Source organism: Ornithorhynchus anatinus, chromosome 4, assembly GCF_004115215.2.
Source record: "Ornithorhynchus anatinus isolate Pmale09 chromosome 4, mOrnAna1.pri.v4, whole genome shotgun sequence".
Taxonomy (NCBI): Eukaryota; Metazoa; Chordata; class Mammalia; order Monotremata; family Ornithorhynchidae; genus Ornithorhynchus; species Ornithorhynchus anatinus.
This window is the reverse complement of record NC_041731.1, coordinates 127,226,750-127,249,992: the sequence shown is the minus strand read 5'-3', so window position 1 is coordinate 127,249,992 and position 23,243 is coordinate 127,226,750. Positions and strand designations below refer to the sequence as shown.

At 44.8% G+C, this 23,243-nt stretch overlaps 1 protein-coding gene across 3 annotated transcripts in view; it reads right to left on the bottom strand.

Annotated features, from left to right (window-relative positions):
- Positions 1 to 23,243, bottom strand: part of STK32B (serine/threonine kinase 32B) — a 377,989-nt gene that overhangs the window by 41,387 nt on the left and 313,359 nt on the right. For all 3 annotated transcript variants that reach the window (XM_029062114.1, XM_029062115.1, XM_029062118.2), the window contains one exon: positions 1,524 to 1,627. In XM_029062114.1, the coding sequence (XP_028917947.1) occupies positions 1,524 to 1,627 (104 nt within the window). The remainder of the gene's footprint in view (positions 1 to 1,523; positions 1,628 to 23,243) is intronic.

The following is a 23,243-nucleotide window of genomic DNA, read 5'->3' as shown; positions in this document are numbered from 1 at the left end:
AGGCACTACTGACATTGCCAATCAATCAATCATGGCACCTATCGAGCACTTACTGTTACAGAGCACCGCACTCAGCTCTTAATAATGTTGGTATTTGTTAAGCGCTTACTATGGGCAGAGCACTGTGCTAAGCGCTGGGGTAGATACAGGGTCATCAGGTTGTCCCATGTGAGGCTCACAGTCTTCATCCCCATTTTACAGATGAGGGAACTGAGGCACAGAGAAGCGAAGTGACTTGTCCTCAGTCATACAGCTGAGAAGTGACAGAGCCGGGAGTCGAACCCATGACCTCTGACTCCCAAGCCCGGGCTCTTTCCACTGAGCCACGCTGCTTCTCTAAGCTCTTTGGAGGGTACACACTAATGCAGTTGGAAGACATGATCCTTGACTGCAAGGAGCATGAGAAACAAGCAGGATGGTCTAGTGGAAAGAGCACAAGCCTGGGAGTCAGTGATCTGGGTTCTAATCCTGGCCGGCCACATATCTGCCGTGTGTTCTTGGGCAAGTCACTTAACTTCTCTGTGCCTCAGTTACCCTATTTGTAAAATGGAGGTTGTTCGCCCTCCTACTTCACAAAAATAATAATAATGATAATAATGATGGTATTATTTGTTAAGCGCTTACTAAATGCCAAGCACTGTTCTAAGCGCTGGGGTTGTTGCAAGGTAATTGGGTTGTCCCACATGGGGCTCACAGTCTTAATTCCCATTTTACGGATGAGGTAACTGTGGCACAGAAAAATGAAGTGACTTGCCCAAAGTCACAAAGCTGATAAGGGGCAGAGCCGGGATTAGAACCCACGTCCTCTGACTCCCAAGCCTGTGCTGTTGCCACTAAACTACACTGCTTGAGTTTGAGCCCCATGCGGAACAGGGACGGTGTACAACCTAACTTGCACCTTATTCCAGTGCTTAAAACAGTGCTTGGCACTTACTAAGCACTTAACAAATACCATTCTTATTAAATACCATTATTCATTGTTAATAATGAATTCCCCCTCTAGACTGTGAACTCACTGTGGGCAGAGAATGTGTTTGATGTTTCATTGTACTCTGCCAAGCACAGTACAGTGCTTTGCACAAAGTAAGTGCTCAATAAATATGATTATTATTAATAATAATTAAGGAGCTTAAAGTCTAGAGGTGGATTAGACTTTGAACCCCATGTGACAGAGGCTATGTCCAACCTAATAATAATAATACTAATGATACTTATGAAGCATTTACTTTGTGCCAGACACCTTACTGGCTATCACACTGGCTACCTGAATATCTTATATTTATTCCAGCGCTTAGTACAGTGCTTAACAAATATCACCATAATTATTAGGTGGAGACAGACAGTGAAATAAATACATTGCGGCTGGGGGAAATGGGAAAAATCTAAGGATATATACGTGAGCGTGGAGAGGCTGGGGGTGGGGTGAATATCAAGTGTTAAGGGGACATCAGCATTTTAGTTCATAGACCATATCAACAAATGGTGAGACTGTGAATTTGTTCCATTCAGTGGATATTTCTTACCCAGCCACGGAGCAATTCATAGGCTGTGATTCCCAGGGACCACCAATCGACAGGGAACGAGTATCCCGGGCCTCCATCCAGAAACACCTGGAACACCTCCGGGGCTGAGGAAATCAGAGCGGAAAGAACGTTTCCGGGGGTCTGCTTGTCAAAGAATACATAAGCCCCAAGCTTGTCTTCTGCCCTAAGTGAAATCACACCTTCCGCGGGAGGCCTTCTCTGATTATTTTTTCTCCAATAGTATTTGTTAAGCGTTTCCTATGTGCCAGATACTGTACTAAATGGTGGAGCAATGCCAGCTAATCAGGTTGGACACAATTCTTATCCCACGTGGGGCTCACAGTCTTAATCCCCATTTTACAGATGAAGGAACTGAGGCATAGAGAAGTTAAGTCACTTGCCCGAGGTCAACCAGCACACAAGTGGCGAAGCCGTGATTAGAAAGGAGTTCCTCTGACTCCCAAGCCCGTGCTCTTTCCACTAGGCCACGCTACTCTCTAATTACTAATTTCTAATCTACCCAAGTTATATCCCGCCTAACTCCATTCCGCTTGTACACCACCTAAGCACTTGGATACCCACTCCCACAATGAGCACCTCTCTCTATCTTGATTCTAAATTGCTTCTCTCCTTCTAGACCTTAAGCTCACTGGGAAGGTGTCTGCTAACTCAGTTGTATTGTAATAATAATAATGTTGGTATTTGTTAAGCGCTTACTATGTGCAGAGCACTGTTCTAAGCGCTGGGGTAGATACAGGGGAATCAGGTTGTCCCATGTGAGGCTCACAGTTAATCCCCATTTTAAAGGTGAGGGAACTGAGGCACAGAGAAGTTAAGCGACTCGCCCACAGTCACAGAGCTGACAAGTGGCAGAGCCGAGAGTCGAACTCATGACCTCTGACTCCGAAGCCCAGGCTCTTTCCACTGAGCCACGCTGCTTCCCAAGCACTTAGTACAGCACTTTACATACGGTAAACACTCAATACCACTGATTGATTGATTCATAGATTGATTCCTCTTGGCTATAATTTTTCTTCATTTTAGTCTCCTCTCCTAGACTAAAAACTCCTTGAGAGGAGGGGTAATGTTTACTAAATCTTGTACTCTCCCAGGCACTTAGTACAATGAGCTACATCTAGTAGACACTCAAAAAAAATGACTGATTGATCCATAAAGTGTCCTAGGGACATTCACTTCCTGTCCATTACCCGAGAGTCAAATTCTCAATTTACTCTTATCTCGCTTAGGCTTGGATTTCTCTTGAAGGCTTGTGAGAGTCTCCATGCTAAACTCAGCATTGTGTGACGTGGAACAGGATGAATAATGGATCCTAAGTGGTTTTTGTAGCTACAAATCAAAGATTTCCCATTACCTTTGCCGGAATAATTGAATTCTGGCCCTCTATCATAGGGCTGAGATGAGTAATGAGCTGGTATGTATAACACTAAGAGGATATTTTATTATTTTATAGTCTGTCGGCAGAGGGCTGAAGTTGGGGGAATGGTGACCATCTGGCACAGCTTTGTTTTTCCATGATCCTATGCAGTAGTAACCAATCCCTATTTAAAGCGTAACCATTTTTTAATGGTATTTGTTTAGCACTTACTTTGTGCGAAGCACTGTACTCAGTGCTGGGGTGGATACAACCAAATCAAGTTGGACTGAGTTCCTGTCCCACATGTGGCTCACAGGCTCAATACCCTTTTTACAGATGAGGTAACTGAGGCACAGAGAAGCTAAGTGACTTGTCCAAGATCACACAGTGGACGAGAGGAGGAGCTGGGAGTGGGGCTAGCACTAGCTAGAACTAGCACTGTTCTAGATGCAAGGAAATCAGGTTGTCCCATGTGGGGCTCACAGTCTTCATCCCCATTTTGCAGATGAGGGAACTGAGGGACAGAGAAGTTAAGTGGCTTGCCCAAGGTCACACAGCAGACAAGTGACAGAGCCAGGATTAGAACCCATGTCCTCTGACTTCCAAGCCCATGATCTTTCCTCTAAGCCAAGGATCATCCAAATGCTCAGTTTTAAAAGCTTTTGTATTAGGCTACGAGGGACCTTCTCTTTCAAGGTACCACCTGGAGACTTTCCAGTCCTCTACCAGTCTCCTCCAGGAGGGAGAGACAAGCAGAGGTCTGTCCATTCCATTCCTAGCTTGGGCAGTGGCTAGCGAGCGGCAGGCCATCGGCTACAAGTCAAAACTCACCCGTGCTGGGCAGCAGCGGCACGGGAGAGAGTCGAGGGCGGAGGCTCAAGTTTGCTGCGCGGGAGTAGACGACGGTAAACGACTTCCAGATTTTATCAAGAAAACTCTTTGGATCCACTACCAGAATGATTGCAGATGGAGATGGGGCGTTCTGGCAGAGAGGTGCAGCATGGCTTAGTGGAATTAGCACGGGCTTGGGAGTCAGAAGATATGGATTCTAATCCCGGCTCTGCCATTTGTCTGCAGTGTGACCTTGGGAAAGTCACTTAACTTCTCTATGCCTCAGTGACCTCATCTGTAAAATGGCGATTAAGACTGCGAGCCCCATGTGGGACAACCTAATTACACTGTATCTACCTCAATGCTTAGAACAGTGTTTGGCACACAGTAAGCACCTAACAAATACCATAATTATTATTGTGTGGCCATGGCATCGCTATGGGTCAGAGATGACTCGACAGCATGTGACAAGATAAAATGAGGGTCCTGGCTTCAAGGCTCAGCACGGCGTGAGACACTTGCCGTCGACCGAATGACAGAATCTTATTACTCTTTTCCTGTTATTTCTGGACAACTTAAATCTCTACCCGGTAATCAGCTTCAAAGCACCAGTGAGCTATAAGATTGTTGAACATTCTTTAAACTTTCCTGCCACAGGAGTTGATTGAAATTTTCATATCTGAAGCTCATGAACAGAAGCCTTGGCACACAGTAAGCATTCAATGAATACCCCTGATTGATTGACAAAAAATTGCTAGGCTCACGCAAATGAAGTTTCAAGAAGATGCTGAAAAGGCGGCGGAATTGATTTCCTCGCTATGGAAACTGAGCTGAGGGTAAATGAGATGAAAACTGAAAGTTGGAAAACGGTCAGAACAGACAGATGAAATAAGAGAAAAGACTGCAACTGAATCTGGGGTTGTAATGTCCCCATCTTGCCATCACAAATGATGATCATGGATGATGATGATGGTATTTGTTAAGCGCTTACTATGTGTCAGAAACTGTTCTAAGCGGTGGGATAGATACAAGGTAATCAGGATGGACACAGTCTCTGTCCCACATGGGGCTCACAGTCTCAATCCTTATTTAGAGAAGCAGCGTGGCTCAGTGGAAAGAGCACGGGCTTTGGAGTCAGGGGTCATGAGTTCAAATCCCAGCTCTGCCACTTGTCAGCTGTGTGACTGTGGGCAAGTCACTTAACTTCTCTGTGCCTCAGTTACCTCATCTGTAAAATGGGGATTAAGACTGTGAGCCCCACGTGGGACAACCTGATTCCCCTGGGTCTACCCCAGCGCTTAGAACAGTGCTCTGCATATAGTAAGCGCTTAACAAATACCAACATTATTATTATTTTACAGATGAGGTTACTGAGGTACAGAGAAATGAAGTGACTTGCCCAAGGTCTCACAGCAAAGTGGCAGAAATGGGATTAGAACCCATGACCTTCTGACTCCCAGGCCCATACTCTATCCACTAAGAAACTCCTCACCGTTGGTTTAAGACTGTCATTCAGGTTTTTGTTTTCTGGTATTTGTTAAGCTCTTACTACGTATCAGGCACTGGGGTAGATAGAAGCTAATCAGGTTCCTGTCCCACATGACGCTCACAGTCTTAATCCCCATTTTACAGATGAGACCACTGAGGCCCAGAGAAGTGAAGTGACTTGCCCAAGGTCACACAGCAGACAAGTGGTGGAGCAAGAATTAGAACCCAGGTCTTTCTGACTACCAGGCCCGTGCTCTATCCACTAGATCATGCTATTTCCCATCCTCACTCCCCCATCAGAATCTGCCAGCCACAACTCTGGCCACCATCGCAGTTCCCCTCCTTCAGGTATCCTTAATGATAATAATGATGACTATTATAATATCGACAATAATAACGATAATAATAGTGTCATCTGTAAGTGCTTCATATGTGCAAAGCACTTTACTGAGCACTGGGGTAGATACAAGATAACCAGGTTTACATCGACCCGGTTCCACATGGGGCTCACAGGCTATAGGTAGGAGGAAGGATTGGTAATGAATCCCCATTTTACAGATGAGGGAACTGAGGTCCAGAGTAGTGAAGTGACTTGACCAAAATCACACAGCAGGCAAGAGGCAGAACCAGGATTAGAGGTCAAGTCCTCTGACTCCCAGCCTTTCCTAGTTAATTCACAAAATCATCCCAACTCTGTCCTTGGTGTGATCTTGGAAAAGGCATTAAACCTCTGTGGGTCCTAGTCATTTCTGAAATAGAGATGAAATAGATTGTGAGTCCTTACGTGGCATGATTTGTGATTTAATAACGTTATAATAATAATGATGGTATTTGTTAAGCACTTACTACGTGCCAAGCACTGTTCTAAGTGCCGGGGTGGGGGCGGAGGGGGAGGAATACGAGGTAATCAGGTTGCCCCTCGTGGGGCTCACAGTCACATTTTTCAGACGAGGAAACTGAGGCACAGAGAAGTTAAGTGACTTGCTCAAAATAACACAGCTAAGTGGCGGAGCCGGGATTAGAACCCATGACCTCTGACTTCCAAGCCTGTGCTCTTTCCACTCTCTTGTGTCTCCCCCACCCCCACCTCTGTCTTCCCTTGTTCTCAATGACTTGGCCACCTACTCTATTAAGAAAATTGACACCATCAGGTGTGAGCTCCCTAAAATCGCCTCTGCCTCTCCTCAGCCCTTCCCCCTTCCGGTCCACTCTTCAACTCTCCCCTCCTTCCCAGCAGTATCTTCAAAGATCTCCTGCCTCCTCTCAAAAGCCACCCCCTCCACCTGCACAACCGACCCCATTCCTTCGCACCTTATCAAAGCTCTCGTCCCCTCCCTTCTTCCCTCCCTAACGGCCATCTTCAACAGTCCATTCTCCAGTGACTTCTTCCCCACTGCTTTCAAACGTTCCGATAGCTCCCCTATCCTGAAAAAATCCTCCCTTGATCCTATGGCTCCTTCCAATTATCATTCCATCTCCCTCCTACCATTCCTCTCCAAACTCCTTGAGCGAGTCATCTACACCAGCTGTCTCAAATTCCTCTCCTCCCATTCTCTCCTTGGCCCCCTCCAATCTGGCTGCCGCCTCCTTCGCTCCACAGAAACGGCCTTCTCAAAGATCACCAGTGATCTCCCTCTTGACAAATCCAATTGCCTCTACTCCATCCTGATCCACCTCGACTTCTCAACTGCCTTCGACACTGTGGATCACCCCCTTCTCCTGGAAACATTACCCAACCTTGGCTTCACTGTCTCTGCCCTTCTCAGTCTCCTTCATGGGTTCCTCATCCGTCATTCAGTCGCATGTATTGAGCACTTAGTATGTGCAGAGCACTATTCTAAGCACTTCTGTTGGGGGAGGGGTCCCTCAAAGTTTAGTTCTGAGTCCCCTTCTATTCTCCATTTACACGCACTCCCTGGGAGAACTCATTCTCTCCCACCTCTATGCAGATGATTCCCAAATCTACATCTCCTCCTCTGATCTCTTTCCCTCTCTGCAGGCTCTCATTCCCTCCTGCCTTCAAGACAGCTCTACTTGAATGTTCTCCCATCACCTCAAATTTAACATGCCCGAACCAGAACTCCTTATCTTCACACTCAAACCCTGTCCTCCCCCTGACTTTCCCACCACTCTGGAAGGCACCACCATCCTTCCTGCCTCACAAGCCCATAACCTTGGCATTATCCTTGACTCCTCTCTTTCATTGGACACACGTATTCCATCAATCACTAAATCTTGTCGGTCCCATCTTCACAACATCGCTAAACTCTGCCCTTTCCTTTCCATCCAAATGGCTACCATGTTATAATGCCTTGATTACTGCATCAGTCTCCTTATTGACCTCCTAGCCTCCTACCTCTCCCCATTCAATACTTCACTCTGCTGCCCGGATCATTTTTCTACAAAAATGTTCAGGGCATGTCACCCCGCTCCTCAAAATACTCCAATGGTTGCCCATCCATTTCCACATCAAACAAAAACTCCTCACCAGAGGCTTTAAAGCCTTCCACCACTGTGCCCCCTCCTCACTTCTCTCCTACAAACCAGCCCACACACTTCATTCCTCTAGTGCTAACCTTCTCACTCTTCCTCCATCTTGCTTGTCCTGTTCCTGACCCCTAGGTCCATGTCCTGCCTCTGGCATGGAGCGCCCTTCCTCCTCAAATCTGACAGAAAATGACTCTCCCCACTTCAAAGCCTTATTGAAGGCCCGCCCATCTCCAAGAGACCTTCCCAGACTAATCCTCACTTTTCCTCATCTCACCGGCTCAGTCCCTTCTGCTTCACCTTGTCTTGTTCCTCTTGCTTTCCCCCTGCACCTTGCCTCACAGTACTTATGTCCCTATCTGTCATTTCATTTATTTATTTTGATGCCTGTCTCCCACCCTCTAGACTGTAAACTTGTTGTGGGCAGGAAATGTGTTTGTTTATTGTATTGTACTTTCCCAAGTGCTTAGTACAGTCCTCTGCACACAGTAAGTGCTCAGTAAATATGACTGACTGAATGAATGAAAGTGGTGGAGTCAGGATTAGAACCCATGACCTTCTGGCTCCCAGGCCTGGATTGAATCTACTTTGCCATGCTGCTTCTCAAAAGGATATTTGTTAAGTGTTTATTTTGTGCCAGTCACTGTACTAACTGTTGGGGTAGATCCATGCAAATCATGTTGGACACAGTCCCTCATCCCACATGGGGCTCAAAGTCTCAATCCCCATTTTACAGATGAGGTACCCGAGGCACGAAGAATAGAAGTGACTTGTCCAAGGTCACACAGCAGACAAATGGTGGAGTCAGGATTAGAACCCACGACATTCTAACTCTCAAGCCCATGTTCTATCCTCTACACCAACTCTGTTAGATTTGGTAAGAAGAAGGTAACTGGATTTTTTTCTGTTTGCTCCCACTATTTGTAAATAGATGGAAAAGATGGTAAATCATTAATAATTGGGGTCAGTCCATCGTATTTACTAAACACTTACTGCGTTCAGAGCACTGTACTAGGAACTTGTGAGAATAATAATAATAATGTTGGTATTTGTTAAGGGTTTACTATGTGCAGACCACTGTTCTAAGCGCTGGGGGTAGATACAGAGTAATCAGGTTGTCTCACCTGAGGCTCACAGTTAATCCCCATTTTACAGATGAGGTAACTGAGGCACAGAGAAGCTAAGTGACCTGCCCACAGTCACACAGCTGGCAAGTGGTAGAGTGGGGATTTGAACCCACGACCTCTGACTCTCAAGCCCGGGCTCTTTCCATGTAAGATACATTTTCTGCCCACAGTGAGCTTACAGTCTAGAGGGTATGTTTCTTGCAATAAATTGCAAGTCTCTTGAGGGCCAGGTAGGTGTATTGTACTTCTCATGCACTCTCCCAAAAGCTATGAACAGTGAACAGTAGGTTCTCAATAAATATCATTGATTGATTGGTAGATAAGAGTTAAAACTAGTGAGGGACAGATTTGGTTAGCTCATAGAAGCAGGAAAAAGATCTTCCTTGATGCCAAGTCACCGGGCTCGAAGCGGGTGGGTGATGAGATGTGGTAACAAGCTAATCTCTTTAGTCTTAGGCACCAAAAGAATAGCAGCATGGCCTAGAAGGTAGAGCATGGGCCTGGGAGTCAGAGGTTCTGGGTTCTAATCCTGGCTCCACCACTCTTCTGCTGTGTGACCCTTGGGAAGTCACTTCACCTCTCTGAGACTCAGTTACCTCATCAGTAAAATGGAGATTAAGACTGTGAGCCCCATCTGGGACATGGACTGTCCAATTTGATAAGCTCGTACCTATCCCAGCACTTAGTACAGTGTATCTTATGTAATAAGTGCTTAACAAATACCATTAAAAAATATCCCCCCAAACAAAAAAAAAATGATTTAAAAAGTACCAATTCAGGGGATGTATCTGTAGGATTTGAAAACCCCCAGCTCTACCCTTCCAGCCATGACACCCTCCTCTGTGACTTGCGATTTCAGACCATTGTAGTCTCACTAGACATAACTTCATGAGATTAGCCTGTTTTGGAAGAGTTTATTTTTCTTTTAAGATAAGCAACATTGCCTACAGAGAGGCAGTGTTGCCTCATGGATAGAGCACAGGCCTGGGAGTCAGAGCGTTTCCTCTGTACAAAGCCTGGCCTCAGTTTCGTCATCTGTACAATGGGGATTCAGTATCTCTTCTCCCTCCAACTTGTACTGTGAGCCCCACGTAGGAAACAGACTGCCTCAGACCCTATTATCTTGTACCTAGCACAGCATTTAGTACAGTGCTTGGCATACAACAAGTGCTTAACAAGTACCACGATTATTATTATTATTATTATTATTATTATTATCACTGTTAGTAATGTAAAATTGGGGGGCACAATCTGCTCTTACTGTCTACTTGTGTCTGGTTTCAAAGGTATATTCCACCTACATTCTGGAATTCTGCAAATTCAATTCCACTGAATTCAGAATTCAATTCAGAGGGCAGGTACCTCCACTCTTCCCATCTCCATCCCTCACGCTGCTGCTGGCATCCTGGGTAGATTCCAGACATTCTTCAACCCAGGCAGGAAAAGTATGGAGAATGGGGGGGACTGATTCCTTTGGGATACCCACTGTTATGTAGACTCTCAGGCAAATCCAAGGGCACACACGGAGGACAAATGGTTATTTGGTGATGCTCTTAGCTCAGTAAAATCATCAATCACATTTACTAAGTGCTTACTGCATGCAAAACACTTGGGAGAATACAATATGACAGTTTGTAGACACGTTCCCCACCCATGATGAGCTAGAGGGAGAGACAGACAGTAATATAAATAAATTAATTATGGAAATGTACATAAAGTGCAGAAGGAAGGGAGAATAAAGGGAGGAAATCCAAATGCAAGGGTGACGCAGAGGGAGTGGGAGAATACGGGCTCGTGTCATGTGCTCGGTAAGTGGTCTTGCTTGGACCCTGTGTAATTTAAAACATTCCCTCCTGTTGGCCTAATTATGCAAGGAAGAATGAAAAGACGACAATATCATTCCAACAGTTGCATTTGAAGAACAGATATCATCTTATATTGAACATTAAATTTCTTGAAAACACATTTCTCTGCTTCTGTCCCTAGAGCCTCCCCAAACATTATTAGAGATAACTTGCTCCCAGTGACCCTAAGCTCTGTTCATTAGTCAGTGGCAATCATAATTATTCTAATGCAGGTCTCTAATTCCAAGAACATTTTATGAAATGTCTATCATTTCTAAGGAATTCATTTACAGAAGGAATTCCATCCCTCTGTGGTCAGAACAGTTAAAATGGTTCATGAGCCCTCAGGGCAGGCTGAGACTGAATGTGTCTTCATTCAGTTGTCAGTTGGAGTTGGCTTAATCAGGGAAATGCAGCCCAAGAAGAGACGGAAATGTGGATAAAAAATAGCTTATGTCATTTTAAGGGAATCAATTTATACTTTGGTTCTATATCTGTGACACTCTCAAAATTGACTAAGATCTATTCACATTTTTCCAGAAAGGAAAAAGGGAATTCCAATTTTTTTCACTCCTTTACTACTCTCTCTCTTACCTATGCTCACTCCTCCCGCATCACAACCCAGCTTGCAAATTTTGCTCCTTCTAATTTTGCAGCCATCTTGCCTCATTCATCACTGACCCCCAAAACTCCTCACCATTGGCTTATGAAGTTCTCCATCACCTCGCCCACTTCACCTACTTCACATCACCTACTTCACCTCACATCTCTCCTTCTACAAACCAGGCCACACACTTCGCTTCTCTAATGCTAGCCTTCTCAATGTACCTCCATCTCGCCCGTCTCGCCATTGACCCCTGGCCCACGTCCTACCTCTGGCCTGCAACACCCTTCCTTCTCAAATACTAGAGACATTTACACCCCCTCTTCAAAGCCTTACTGAAGGCTCATCTCCTTCAAGAGGCCTGCCCACACTAAACCCCTCTTTTCCTTGTCTCCCATTCCCTTCTCTCTGACTTGGTCCCTTTGCTCTCCCCCCTCTCCCCAACTCCCAGCCCCACAGAACTTATTTCCATGTCTGTAATTTTACTTATTTATATTGATATGTCTCCCCACCTCTAGACTGTAAGCTCGCTGTGGGCACGGAATGTCACTACTTATTGTTGTATTGTACTTTCCCAAGCACTTCATACTATCCTCTGCACACAGTAAATGCTCACTAAATACGACTGTGAATATCTCGCACCCTCCCTCCCCCTTCATATTGACAGACCACTATTCTCTCCATTTTCTAAGACTTACTAGAAATGCATTTCCTCCAAGAAGTTTTCTCTGACTAATCTCTTTTCCACATCCTAATACTCCTTCTGCAGCACCTATGCACTTGAGTGTGAACCCCTGAAGCACTTTTACACTCAAACCTCCTCCCCCAAAAGACACTTAGACACATATCCTTATACTCTTGCTTACCCTATTTGTAATTTATTTCAATGTCATGACTCAAGCCCCCTCCCCAACAAGGCATTTAAGTACATATGGTGTAGTGGATAGAGCACGGGCCGGGGAGTCAGAAGGTCATAAATTCTAATTCCGGCTCTGTCTGATATGTGACCTTGGGCAAGTCACTTCACTTTTCTGTGCCTCGGTTACCTCATCTGGAAAAATGGGCATTGAGACTTTGAGCCCCATGAGGAACAGGGACTGTGTCCAACCTGATTTGCTTGTAACCGCTTAGTATGATGCCAGGCACATAGTAAGCTCTTAACAAATGCCATAATTATTATTTTTATTATTATTATTGTACTCCGTTGCTTCCCCTACTTGTAATTTATTTCAATTTCTGTCTTCCCACTAGACCGTAAGCCTCTTTAGGTCAATGATCATATCTACCAATTGAATCCTAACATACTCTCCCAAGCTTTCAGCACACAGCTTTGTGCCTGATAAGTAGCGTGGCATAGAGGAAAGAGCACTGTCCTGGGAGTCAGAAGACCTAGCTCTGCAATTTGCCTGATGTGTGACCTTGGGCAAGTCACTTTACTGCTCTGGGTCTCAGTCTCCTCAACTATAAAATGGGGTTTCAATATCTGTTCTCCCTCCTACTTAGACCGTGAGTCCCCTGTGGGACAGGCACTGTGTCCGATCCAATTAACTTATATCTACCCCGTTGCTTAGAACACTGCTTGACACATAGTAAGCACAAGCCGCTGGATTAGACCGTAAGCCCGTCAAACGGCAGGGACCGTCTCTATCTGTTGCCGACTTGTTCATTCCAAGCGCTTAGTACAGTGCTCTGCACATAGTAAGCGCTCAATAAATACTATTGAATTGAATGCATTAACTACTAAAGGAGATAGAGGTCTAGCGGTTCTCTTCCTGTCTCTGCCATTTGCCTGTTGCGTGACCATGGACTTAACTGTGTCCCTCATCTGTAAAGTGGGAATTAAATACTGTTAAATACTGCCAGTCTGCTAGTCAACCATATTTTTTAAGCATTTACTGAATACAGAGCACTGTACTAAGCGTTTGGAAGACTACAATAAAACAATACAATACAATACAATAAAAGTGGTGCCCCATCACCTTAGATTCTGAATCCCATGTAGATCAGGGACTGTGCCTGATGTTTTCATTCATTCAATCGCATTTATTGAATGTTTACTGTGTACAGAGCACTGTACTATGCACTTGGGAAAGTACAGTGCATCGATAAACAAGACATATTCCCTGCCCACAGTGAGTTTACTGTTTAGGGTAGGGGGGACAGGCATCAGTGCCCATAAATGAATTACAGGTATGTACATAATAATAATGTTGGTATCTGTTAAGTGCTTACTATATGCAGAGTACTGTTCTAAGTGCTGGGGCAGATACAGGGTAATCAGGTTGTCCCACATGAGGCTTACAGTCTTAATCCCCTCTTTACAGATGAGGGAACTGAGGCACAGAGAAGTTAAGTGACTTGCCCACAGTCACACAGCCGACAAGTGGCAGAGCCAGGATTCGAACCCATGACCTCTGACTCCCAAGCCCGTGCTCTTTCCACTGAGCCACGCTGCTTCTCATAAGTGCATTGGGGCTGGGATGAGAGAAGAACAAAGGGAGCAAGTCAGTGTGAAGCAGAAGGGACAGGGAGAAGAGGAAAGGGAAGCTTATTCTGGGAAGGCCTCTTGGAAGAGATGTGCCTTCAATAAGGCTTCAAACGGTGGGAGAGTCACTAGCAGATTTGAGGAGGGAGGGCGTTCCAGGCCAGAGGCGGGACGGGGGCCAGGGGTCGGCGGTGAGACAGGCAAGATGGAGGCACAGAGAGAAGCACGCGTCAGTTAGCCACAGGAATGAAAGTCCGCTTGGGGGGACCTTCCCAACACACTTTACGATTCACTCAGATCCAATATCCCTTCTGTCAAGACGACACACATCTATGCAAACTGTGCCGTGATTCGGTTGGCGAGCCTGCCTTGCATTACAGAATCGGCTCTAAAATTTTGACAGCGAGTCAGATTTTTAATAGGAATCAGGGAATTGTTCACCGCTTCCCCTCTTGCTAGGACTAGGACAGTATAAAGAATCTATGCAGATAGGAAGTTGAATAAAACAATTCCTATTAATATGGAGGAAGCTCTCTGCAGTCCTCTCTGCCTTGAAGTGATTTCCCGAAATCGTCTCCAACTGGAATATTATGACAGAGGTGTTAAAGCGCTCTATTTCAATATTGACTTATGCTAAGGCTGTGTTTATTTCTAAAACTGATCCCTCACTGGGTCTTGATAGTATTTCCTTATAAATCTGATTTTCCCTCTAAAAATGGAACTGCTCAGTTCTTGACCCTGCAGCCTGGCTTAGTGGATAGAGCCTGGGCCTGGCAGTCAGAAGGACCTGGGTTTTAATCCCGGCTCTGCCATTCACCTGCTGTGTGATCTTTGGCAAGTCACTTGATTTTTCCGTGCCTCGGTTACTTCATCTATAAGATGGGCATTAAAACCGTGAGGCACATATGGGACAGGTACTGTGTCCCTATTGATTAACTTGTAATGACCCTAGGGCTTAGAATAGTGTCTGGCATATACTAAGCGCTGAACACTGCAATTATTATTAATAATAAGTGCTTAACAAACACTATATATAGGGTATATAGTATAGTATGTAGTATAGTATATATGTATATGTGTACTACTATATACACACACACACACACACACACATATAGTGTTACATGTATATTCATTCAATAGTATTTACTGAGCGTTTACTATGTGCAGAGCACTGTACTAAGCTCTTGGAATGTACAAATCGGCCACAGATAGAGCCAGTCCCTGCCCTTTGACGGGCTTACAGTCTAATCGACGGGCTTACAGTATATGTATATGCATATAGTGTATATACATTTATACATAATATGTTCATTATGTGTGTATATATACATATAGTGCATATACATATGAACCCATTGTGGGCAGGGATTTCCTCTCTTGCTGTATTGTATTTTCCAAGAGCTTAGTACAATGCTCTGCATACAGTAAGTGCTCCATAAATATCTTTGAATGAATGAATGAATAATATGCATATGTACACATATACATATGTGTACACACATATATGTATATATGCATATATACATATATGTGTGTACACATATATAAATCCCCTGGCTCAGTCTGTCTGGGGCCTAAGAGGACCCCTTTATTATGGTGCTGTTGTTTAGGCTTTAGACAATCAATTAAGATGGGCATAATACCTCAATCAATCAATCAATCGTATTAATTACTTACTGTGTGCATAGGATTGTAATTAGCGCATTGAAGAGTGCAATATAACAGATTTGGTAGACACATTCCCTGCCCACAATGAGTTTACAGTCTTAAGAGGGACACAGACATTAATATAAACGAAATACATCCCTCGCACTATAATGCTTCAACCCCACTGCTAGCTATTGCAGGACAGGGGCAGTTAGATTCCTGTCTAACCTTTATAACATCGCTCAATTCCGCCCTTTCCTCTCCATCCAAACTGCTTCCACATTAATCCAAACACTTACCAACACTGAACTAACCCGACCTTGATTATAGCATCGGCCTCCTTCCCACTTCTCTGCCTTCTGTCTCTCTCCACTAGAGTCCATATTTCACCCTGCTGCCTGGATCATTATTCTCCAAAACATTCAGTCCACGTCTCCCCGTTCCTCAAGAATTTCCAGCGGTTGCCCATCCAACCTCTACTTCACACAGAAACTCTTTACTATCGGCTTTCAAGCACTCATTCATTCGTTCAATAGTATTTATCGAGCGCTTACTATGTGCAGAGCACTGTACTAAGCACTTGGAAAGTACAAATCGGTAACAGATAGAGAGAGTCCCTGCCCTTTGAGGGGCTTACGGTCTAATCGGGGGAGACAGACAAGAACAATGGCAATAAATAGAATCAAGATAAATAGAATCAAGAGGGCTTAGTCAGTCAGTCACCTTGCCCCCTCCTATCTTACCGCTCTGATTTCCTATTACAACCCAACCTGTAGACTTTGCTTCTCTAACACTGATCTACTTGCTGTAGCTTATTAATTAATTAATTCAGTCAGTCAGTCATATTTATTGAGTGCTTACTGAGTGCTGAGCACTTACTAAACGCTTGGAAAGTACAATTTGGCAACCAGTAGAATCAATCCCTGCCCAACAATGGGCTCACAGTCTAGAAGGGGGGAGACAGACAAAAAACAAAGTAAAACAAATAGACTGGCATCAATAGCAGCAGTATAAAGAATAGAATTACAGATCTATACACATCATTGACAAAATAAATAGAATAATGAATATGTACATATATACACAAGTGCTATGGGGCGGGGAGGGGGTGGAGCAGAGGGAGGGAGTTGGGGTGATGGAAAGGGGAGGAAGAGCAGAGGAAAAGAGGGGCTCAGTCTGGGAAGGCCTCCTGGAGGAGGTGAGCTTTCAGTAGCTCCATCTTAACTATCTAGCCTCTGACCTCTCACCTCCATCTTTGGCCTAGAACACCCTCCCTCTTCAGATGATTGACAGACGATCACTCTTCCCACCTTAAAAGCCAGATCGAAGGCACCTCTCTTCCGAATGGCCTTCCCCGACTAAGCCCTCATTTCGTCTTCTCCCTCTCCATTCTCTGTCACCTTTACACCTGGATTTGCACCCTTTATTCACCCCACCCCCAACCCACAGAACTTAAGTACAGATCCATAATACAGTTATTTTTATCAATGTATATACTCCTTCTATACCGTATGCTCACTGTGGGCAGGTAACGTGACTGTCGGCTCTGTTACATTGTGCTCACCCAAGCATGCAGTAAGTTCTCCATAAATACGACTGATTGATACACAGCACTGACGACCTGAACGAAGCCAAGACCTATCTGTCTGCACTTATGAGGAGACGCTGATTGTGGCCTAGATGCTAACATTTTAGGAAAATCTAGAAGAACTGCTTGGTCCCTCTCCCTCTGGCTAGATTCTCCTCTTTTTAGAAAGTCTGTTCACTCAATTAATGAATATCTTCATTCCATCATTCTTTTTTTAAAGGGTTGTTGTAAATATTAATCAAAACATCTGTTATCATTAAAGGAGTTATTACAGTGGCTGTCCCGGTTTCAGGAGACATTAATAGCACAGCCTTTGGGGTTGTCTGTAGAATATTAAATGGTGTATAATTTTATCAGTCAACTCTACCATTTAAGAGCTTAATCATACCCAGCTTCAGTAACCCTGCGCTTGACAGTTCCAAATGAATCAGTGTGACCAAGACTCCCTATTATGAGGAGAACCAGTGTGGTCTAGTGGATAGAACATGCGCCTGGGAGACAGAGGGTCCTGGGTTCCAGTCCCTGCACTGCCACTTGTCTGCTGGGTGACCTTGGGCAAGTCACTTCACTTCTCTGGGCCTCAGTTTCCTCATCTGTAAAATGGGGATTAAGACTGTGAATCACATATGGGACATGGACTATGCCCAAATTGATTTGCTTGTATCTACCCCATGGCTTAGTACAGTGCCTGGCGCAGCTTAAAGAAGTAGCGTGCTTAGAGGAAAGAGCACGGGTTTCGGAGTCAGAGGTCGTGGGTTCTAATGCCGGCTCAGCCTCTAGTCAGCTGTGTGACTTTGGGCAAGCCACTTAACTTCTCTGTGTCTCGGTTACCTCATCTGTAAAATGGGGATTAAGACTGCCCAAGTGGGACAACCCTACCTTTATCTACCCCAGTGCTTAGAACAGTGCTTGGCACATAGTAAGCACTTAGAAAATACCATTATTATTAACAAATACCTCAGTTATCATTATTGTTATCACCCTCTCAACCTTCCCGCTGCCAGCCCTTTCCTATCTCGCTGTTCACTCCAGTCTCTGTTTCCCCACTCTGTTCCCCCCTTGTCTGTTTCTCTCTCTCTCTTTCTGTTCCTCCTTCCAATGCTTCCTCCTTTCTCTGTTTCTCTCCCTCCTTTCCTCCCTCCCGGAGAATTTTCTCTCAAAGGAACACCACCTTCCTCTCTTGTACTTTTAGAAATGCTCTCCAAACCACACTTTCCTCTAAAAGTAATAGTCATTCTGGAAGGTGTTGGAGCACACAAACCTGATAGAGCCCCTATAATTTGTTGTTTAGCAATACATGGTACTATTTTTCTAGGCATTATTGAAATACCCTCCTAAAAGGACACTACAGACATATTTACCCACAAGACCCCATATTCCAGCACTTCTTAAGCACACCCCTGGGTTCTCCATGGGAAAATTGGGGTAAATTTGGTTTTATAGCTGGAGGACTGATTTCCATTTAGATTATGTAGTGTACTAAAAATCAGAAGGAGAAGTGGAAATCTGAAGTTATATTTTTCAACTCAAGATTTATTTGCAATAGGCTCAGTTGAAGCATTTTCAGATTGGTGGTCATTACCCCAGTGCCAGACCAAGATCTTCTTAAAATCTCTTGGAACAAGTAAGTAATACTGCCAATTATGGTTTTAAATAGAAAGCAAGAATTAAACCAGAGGGGTGGCAAGTAATTAGCTTTTCAGAGAAACAGCTATATGGATTGTCAAAATGAAAGAAAGCAACCTTTTCCCACTTTGGAAATGTGGACTGCACGTATGATAACTATTACCACATCGTTGACCTTTTTATGCTACTATCAGTTCTAGGTAATAATTACTATTAGTAGTAAGTCACCTCATCTGTAAAATGGGGATTAACTGTGAGCCTCACGTGGGACACTCTGATTACCCTGTATCTACCCCAGCGATTAGAACAGTGCTCAGCACATAGTAAGCGCTTAACAAATACCAACATTATTATTATTATTATTAATAGTGTTTATTAAATGCTTACTGTGGGTAAAGCAATATATGAGGTGCTGGGAGAGAATACACAGATGGAAATTAGATCTGATCACCCTCTCTTTGGGGGCTCAGAATCTGAAAATAAAAATGGGGAGAGAAGGCTTGTGATAGAACCTCCAGTGGTTGCCCATCCACCTCTGCATCAAACAGAAACTCTGAACAACTGTCTTTCAAGCAGTCAATCATCTTTCCCCCTCCAACCTCACCTCATTACTCTCCTAATCCAACCCAGCCCACACTTCGTTTCTCTAATACTAACCTTCTCACTGTTCCCTGATCTCTTCTAGAGAAGCAGCGTGGCTCAGTGGAAAGAGCACGGGCTTTGGAGTCAGAGGTCATGAGTTCGAATCCCAGCTCTGCCACTTGTCAGCTGTGTGACTGTGGGCAAGTCACTTCACTTCTCGGGGCCTCAGTTCCCTCATCTGGAAAATGGGGATGAAGACTGTGAGCCCCACGTGAGACATCCCGATTCCCCTGTGTCTACCCCAGCGCTTAGAACAGTGCTCGGCACATAGTAAGCGCTTAACAAATACCAAAATTATTATTATTATTCTATCTCGCCACCGACGTTTTGCCTGCATCTTGCCTCTGGCCTGGAATGCCCTCCCTCCTTAAATCCGACAGACAATTTCTCTCCCCTCTTTCAAAGCTTTATCAAAAGCACATCTCCTCCAAGAGGCCTTCCCTTCTTTCCTCTTCTCCCACTCCCCTTGTCACCCTGTCTTGCTCCCCTTATTCATCCTTCCTCCCAGACCCATAACGCTTCTGTATATATCTGTAATTAATTTATTTATATCAATGCCTGTCTCCCCCTCTCCACTGTTGTGAGCAGGGAATGTGTCTGTTTACTGTTACGCCGTACTCTTCCAAGTGCTTAACTTCTCAGTGCCCCAGTTACCTCATCTGTAAAACGGGGATTGAGATTCTGATCCCCACGTGGGAGAGGGACTGTGTCCAAGCCAATTTGCCTGCATCCACCCCAGTGCTTAGTACATTGTCTGGCACATAGTAAACACTTAAGAAATACCGTAATTAGTATTAAAACAGTGCTCTGCACACGGTAAGCACTCCATAAATATGACTGACTGACAGATGCATAAGGATAGATGAAATGAAACACTAAGGCAAAATAAAGACAAAAACACAGATCGGGAGATGGCAGAATTTCGGGCTCCTCACGGATTCAGAGTCCAGTCACGGCCATGGCCACAGTGAGGGTTCCAGCATCCGCCACCGACCTGTCCTCCCAAGGTTTAGCAGAGGTCACGGTGCCAGGTTGCTTTTCTCCACCCACTGGGGTGGTGGGACAGTGGGTTGGGATGGAGGCTTCTTGGTGGCTTCTTGGCAGGATGGAGGTATAGTAGAGGAGGATGTTGACGGCTCTGTCATGATGGGAAGGGTTCGGTTGCAAGGGTCTGCTCACTGTGTGGTGGAGAGAGACGCCAGGTAGCCCTTTACGGTGGCTTGGATGGCCATGACCCACAGTGCACAAGGCATGTTAGGAGCAGAACGCAGTGCTGCTATGGAGGGGGAAGGGAGCAGAAGTTTCCTGAAGGATTTGTGCAACTGACTGATGGAGAGTCGGCGTAATTTGATCTCACTCTGCGAATATCGCTGAAAGCTTAAAATGTTGCCGTGTTACTTCTTGCTGATTGAACCTGCTGAGTTGCAAATCCTTTAGGTGATTTTGCTAAAGCCTGCTGGGTAGATTCACTGCTCAGGGAAAGACACTTTGGCAATGTTAAACAATAATATTTGTTAGGCACTTACTAGGTTCAAGCGCTTAGTACAGTGCTTTACAGACAGTAAGTGCTCAATAAATACGATTGAATGAATGTTCTAAGTACTGTAGTAAGCTCTGGGGCAAAGAAAAGATGATCCAGTCAGACACATCCCTGTCCCTCATAATGTTTACAGTCTAAGTAGGAGGAAGGACAGGTATTGAAGCCCCATTTTACAGTTGAAAAAACTGAGGGACAGAAAAGTTAAGTGACTTGCCCAAGGTCACACAGCAAGCAGTTGGCAGAGCCAGGATTTGAACACAGTCCTCAGACTCCCAGGTCCATGATCTTTCCTCCGTGCCATGTAACAAGAAACGCTGGTGGAGCAAACTGCACTTCAAAAATATACTGAACCCCAGTTCCTGACTAAAGGCAAACACTTTCAAAAGCGGCAGTGGATTCTATTCATAGCTCAGCATTTGTCTGCTGGGTGACCTTGGGCAAGTCACCACACTAATCTGTGCCTGTTTCCTCACCTGTAAAAAGGGGATCCGATGTATCTTCTCCCATGTAGGATGGGGACCGTGTCAAACCCAATTATCTTGAATCGACTCCAGTGCTTAGTTCAGTGCATATACAAAGTAAAAGCTTAACAAATACCACGGTCAGTTTTATATCCATTTAAGTATGAAGTGCAGTTTATAATAACTACTTTCCCCCATATAGAGAAGGTGGAATTGTGTTCTATATTTTTCCTTTACCACAAATATGAATATTCGAATGCTGGCTGGTCTGACATTTGTTTCGAGGAAGTAGTACCCAGAGCTCTGAAGAATGGATTGAGTAAGAATTTGATATAGGTGCAATACTGAGAGCAGTTCCTTCACTTAAATCTTTTCTTGACTTAATTATCACCTCCTCCAGTGAGTCAGTCATATTTGTCGAGCACTTACTGTGTGCAGAGCACTGTACTAAATATTTGGGAGAGTACAATATAAGGAGAAATATTTAAATGAGTGACAAATAGTCAAATGAATAGTTTCCTGACAGTGGGAGAGTAAATGCAATGATGCTGGCAGACATAACGCCTAACCTCTAGAAACTTAGGCTTTATAGAGGGAGGCAGGGATTAAAATAAAATGCAGATAGTGGAAGGGGCAGAATATAAGGATATGGATATAAGTGCTCTGGGATACAGCTCATCACCTTGGCATTATCCTTGCTTCATTTCTCAGTTCCCTTTCAGGGTGGCAACTGGAGAGTTTCCAGTCCTCTACCAGTCTCGGCTATGGGAGGGACAGTGAAGCAGAGGCCTGTCCATTCCATTCCTAGCTTGGCCTGTGGCTAGCGAGCGGCAGGCCATCGGCTACAAGTCCAAACTCACCTGTGCTGGGCAGCAGCGGCAGGGGAGAGAATTGAGGATGGAGACTCAAGTTTACTTTGCGGAAGGAGGCCATGGTAAACCACTTCCAGATTGTAACCAAGAAAACTCTATGGGTCCTCTACCAGAACGATTGCAGATGGAGAGCGGGGAGTTCTGGGACAGATGTGTCCATGGCTTCGCTATGGGTCGGAAACGACTCAACGGCATAAGGCAAGACATCTCTCAGTCGAGCAGTCTGTCACTGAACCCTGTCAGTTCCGTGGCTCAGTGGAAAGAGCCCGGGCTTGGGAGTCAGAGGTCATGGGTTCGAATACCGGCTCTGCCACTTGTCAGCTGTGTGACTGTGGGAAAGGCACTTAACTTCTCTATGCCTCAGTTATCTCATCTGTAAAATGGGGATGAAGACTGTGAGCCTCACGTGGGACAAACTTTTTACCCTGTATCTACCCCAGCGCTTAGAACAGTGCTCTGCACATAGTAAGCGCTTAACAAATCCCAACATTATTATTATTATTTCCATCTTCACACTATCTCTAGAATCTACCCCTTTCTCTCCATCCAAACTTCAGCGACACTGATCCAGGTACGTACATCCCGCCTTTATTACTGCATCAGGCTAACCTCCCTGTCTCAATCGGTTAATCATATTTATTGAGTGCTCACTGTGTGCAGAGCACTGTACTAAGTGCTTGGGAAAGTACAATATAACAATCCAAAAGACACATCCCCTGCCCCAAACAAGTTGCAATCCTTTCTAAAAACAATTCTTCACATCTCTCCCTACTCCTCAGAAACCTCCATTGATTGTCCATCCACCTCTGCATCAAACTGAACTTACCTACCTACAATTTTAAGGCACTGAGTCAGCTCTCCCCTCCTACCTATCCTCACTCCTCTCCCACCGCCTTGCAGCCCTCGGTCTTCTCTCCTCTAGCACCAGTGTATCCTCTGCACCACAATCTTCTCTGTCTCACTGCTATTGCATCGCTCAAGTCTTCCCTCTGACCTGGAACTCTCCCATGCTTCAAATCCATCAGACCACTACCCTCCCCATCATCAGAGACATCTTAAAATCACCTTTTTTTAATGGTATTGGTTAAGCGCTTACTGTG